This window comes from Crocodylus porosus, unplaced genomic scaffold (assembly GCF_001723895.1).
Source record: "Crocodylus porosus isolate Cpor-Errol unplaced genomic scaffold, CroPor_comp1, whole genome shotgun sequence".
Lineage (NCBI taxonomy): Eukaryota > Metazoa > Chordata > Crocodylia > Crocodylidae > Crocodylus > Crocodylus porosus.
The window spans coordinates 23995233-23998893 of NW_017728913.1; the positions used below are offsets into that span (position 1 = coordinate 23995233).

General features: G+C 43.3%; 1 protein-coding gene across 3 annotated transcripts in view; it reads right to left on the reverse strand.

Moving 5' to 3' along the window:
* Positions 1–248: 248 nt before the first annotated feature.
* LOC109309822 (kynurenine/alpha-aminoadipate aminotransferase, mitochondrial-like) overlaps positions 249–3661 on the reverse strand; it is a 26664-nt gene continuing 23251 nt past the window's right edge. For all 3 annotated transcript variants that reach the window (XM_019534702.1, XM_019534701.1, XM_019534699.1), the window contains one exon: positions 249–474. In XM_019534702.1, the coding sequence (XP_019390247.1) occupies positions 433–474 (42 nt within the window). In that variant the 3' untranslated portion in view covers positions 249–432. The remainder of the gene's footprint in view (positions 475–3661) is intronic.

Genomic DNA, 3661 nt, shown 5'->3' on the forward strand with positions numbered 1-3661 from the left:
TTGAAATTAATTTTAATATTGATCTTTTGTCATCTTTTTTGAATTCTCATTAATACCAGGAATAATGATTTAGTACAAAATGCATTAGCTTAGGGTAATGAACTCCAGGTATGGGTGCCAAAAAGTTACTTACTTGCTGAAAAATAGAACCTTTAAAAAAGGCAACATTAATAAAAAGAAAAACATTTGCAGTCAAACAACAATTTAAATCGTTTGTGTTTTATTAGGAATATAATTTAGGACTGAATTTAGAATTACAACACAGTTACATTCTGTTGCTGTAATTACAGTATGAGAGAAGTTCTCAAAAGAGTTGTGAGCTCTGGGGAACAAGAGGTCTGCAGTAATTTTTAATGAATACATCATTACGAACAATGTAAAAATGTTGACTGTTGCCTGAAAAGTTCACCAAAGGCTCTTCTCTTGATCTCTTCAAGCAGCTTCTTTTATAAGTATAGCCAGCCTTTGAAAAGACTAGAACAGAAAGGGAAACACTCTTTATAAGAAATGAACAGTATTTGTTAACTCTTAGGCCTACATGTTGCACCTATTATGCAATTACCAGGTTAATGGTGCAATTTAGGCTTACTACATGTGCAGATTAACTGTGGAGCCTTAAAGTTACAATTGGCTAGAAAGTTATTGCTGGAAAATGTGTAAGAACATTATAGCTGGTTTCTATCTAGCTTTAATTTGCATATTTAGCCTGTGCCCCCACGGCAGGGTGCCTACAGCTGCTGCAATCTCCCAACTATGGGGCACACCATGCGCCCCATGACTGGGAGATCTGCAGTTGGGAGATGCAGCTGCTGTGGCTGTGCCAGGAGACTGGGAAATTGCAGCAGCTTCAGTCTACCAGCTGTGAGCATGAGCAGGGTGCCCCCACAGCCTCATAGTTGGCCCTGGGGGCTCTCAACCATAGGAACTTGCTTCTTGCTGGTCCCTGCCATTCACAATCCCACAATCCTGTCTCCTGCCATGCATGTCTGGCCTGGCAGGAGGCATGATTGTGTGGCTTGCACATTAAATCCTATTGTGCCTTTACCTGCATGTGTAGAGGGACCCTTGCAGACCCCGGTCTGAAAGGTGTTTAAATAACTCAGCACTAGTTTTTGGGTCCGCTGGGTGCATCTACACATGCACTTTACTGAAGAGTTGACTGATTAGCTCCACAGTAAAACATCAGTCTACGCATGTGCTGATATTAGGGGAGAGTAAATTAATTAACTGTGCCATAAGATAGTATTGTCCGGGGCAGTACTATCCTATGGTGGAGTACTTAACTGTGATGAAATGCAAGTGTAGATGGTGACAGGCATGCGGGTGCTAAAGTGCTAGGGCTGCATGCCACCTAGCCCCACACTTTAGCACCCTCATGCCCCAGTCAGCCCCTCCGCCACCACCCAGCGCCTGGGGCTGAGCCCTGCAGCCCCCTGCCACAGATCAAAATGCTGTGGTCGCAGGTGCATGTGTAGATGCTGCAACTGGGAGCAGCTGATTTTGGTGCAAACTGTCTTGGGGTTTTTTTCATTGCCTTAATAGCACATGTAGATATACCCACTGTTAACTAGAAGTATAAGTTCTGATTACTCAGCCTCATGTGGGCATAGTAATTCCTCTTCTCAAGAACTAAAACCTGTCCATCACATGGATTTAAATATTGATATTTAATTTTCAATTTTATCCCATGAACAAAAGCAATTTAAATTTAAATTGCTTTTAAGTCTCAACTCAGCAGAAAATTTAAGCACATGTTTAACTTTAAGGTTATTCTTATGTACATTTCCAATCAACAAACACTTAAGTATATATTGAATAGAGATGGAACTGAATTGCATGCTTACATTATTAGCTAAATTAGAAGCTTTTGGTCTGGGTCTTTGTAATGCATTATGGATGTGAATAAACTGAGAAGTATATCAGTCAGTAGGAATTACTCAGACCTAAATGAAGTAAATTAATTTCGTTGAAAATAGTTTAGTTGACTTGGTACTTGAAACAAGTTAACTAAACTAAAACCATTTTGACTCGTTACCTGAAAATATATTTGGGAACAAGAACTTGAAAGTATGCTTAAAAACATCTAGACACAGATCGCATAGTGTAAGCAGTGCCCATCTCTATGCCTGAAACAAATCAAATGAAAGAGTGCAATGCTATATATGTTGATAGTTCAGCATACTATACTGTCTATTCCTTTGCTGTTTAGGAAAGGAAAAAGAAAACAAAAGGAAATGTGCAGAACCCTGTGTGTGGAATAGCCAGAGGGAACCAAATAGTCTGAAACTGATTCCATTTTAAATTGTGGTGATGTGTAGCTGATGGTACTTATGTGGTTGGTGCCTGCTTGCTGGATTTAACTATTTTTAGTAAGTGATTTTCTGTCTTATGCAGCAGCACGATTAGGGACAGGTGACCAAGCTACCAGCCCCATTGAGGGGGCAGAGGAATGGCAGCCCCTGCTGCGTAGGGTATAGAAACTGCTTGTTATACCTCTGCTAATATGATTGTATCTTTTTCTTCAATAAACCTAATACAATGTCCTGGTAATGTACAATGAAATTCCTTTCTTCTTGGCATTTAAAGCCATTGTGGAATATTTTCCATGGACAATTTAACAGAATTTTCTTTTGCTTGCTTATCTTCACTCCTCTGCCACCCAGATTTTTTGCTGTTTTATCCTTATGTGCAAACTAGATAACTGCATAATGCTTGGATTGGCTGTGCCTGCCTGGCTTCAAACAGTCGCGCACAGCCTTAGTTCGGATGGCTGGCAGCCGACATCCTGCTGTCTCCTGTAAGCCTGGTGGTAGCTGTTTATCACCCGGGTGGCCTCCCACAGACTCTTCTGCCAAAACTTTGAATGTTATTCCAGTGGGGGGGCAAATCACCCAGGGCTCCTGCAGGGAGTCCATGGGGCTCCACCTCCCCTACACCCCAACCTCACGCCAACCTTTCAGCAGGTCCCTAGATCTTCTCAGCCCTACCCCCGATGATGTTGTGTTTCTTGAGCTCGACGATCTCTGTAGCCCTATTACGCCCTCAACACTTCCTCCTGGGATAACTCAATCACTTAGTTGTTTGGTTTCAGAAGGGCCTCTGCCTGCCCTAAAGCAGTCTTGGACCTGGGACTCTAAATTTAACCAACAATCAAACAAAAAAGGAAAAGAAAGATGGTGCAGAGCTGTCTTGCCTGCATCATCTCGCCCTACCTCTCAACCCCTCCAAAAGTGGGAAAACAAAAGGAACCAAAACAAACTATAAGTTGGGAAGGTCCGGTTCAGTTTCCTCCCCAGCCCTACTGTTAGGATAACAGGGCATCATTTCACCCCTAGGAACCCACTGGGGGCTGACCCATCGTCTGGCCAGGGTTGACCGCAGCCCCTTGTCCTGGGTCTTTCTCCCCTCACCCTGCCAAGTGCGGTATGCAGTGCTGCTCTCCTCAGATGTTGTTGGAAGCGTTCCACACTGTTGGAAGGTCCTGCGGTACCTTCTCAAGTGGCTGGCCGCCTTCTATAGAATCACTGAATCAATGAGTTGGAAGGGACCTAGACAGATCATCTAATCTGACCCCCTGCCATGGGCAGGAAGGAGCACTGGGGGTGGCAGGGGTCATAAGACCCCAGCCAAGTGCCTATCCAGTCTCCTCTTGAAGATTTCC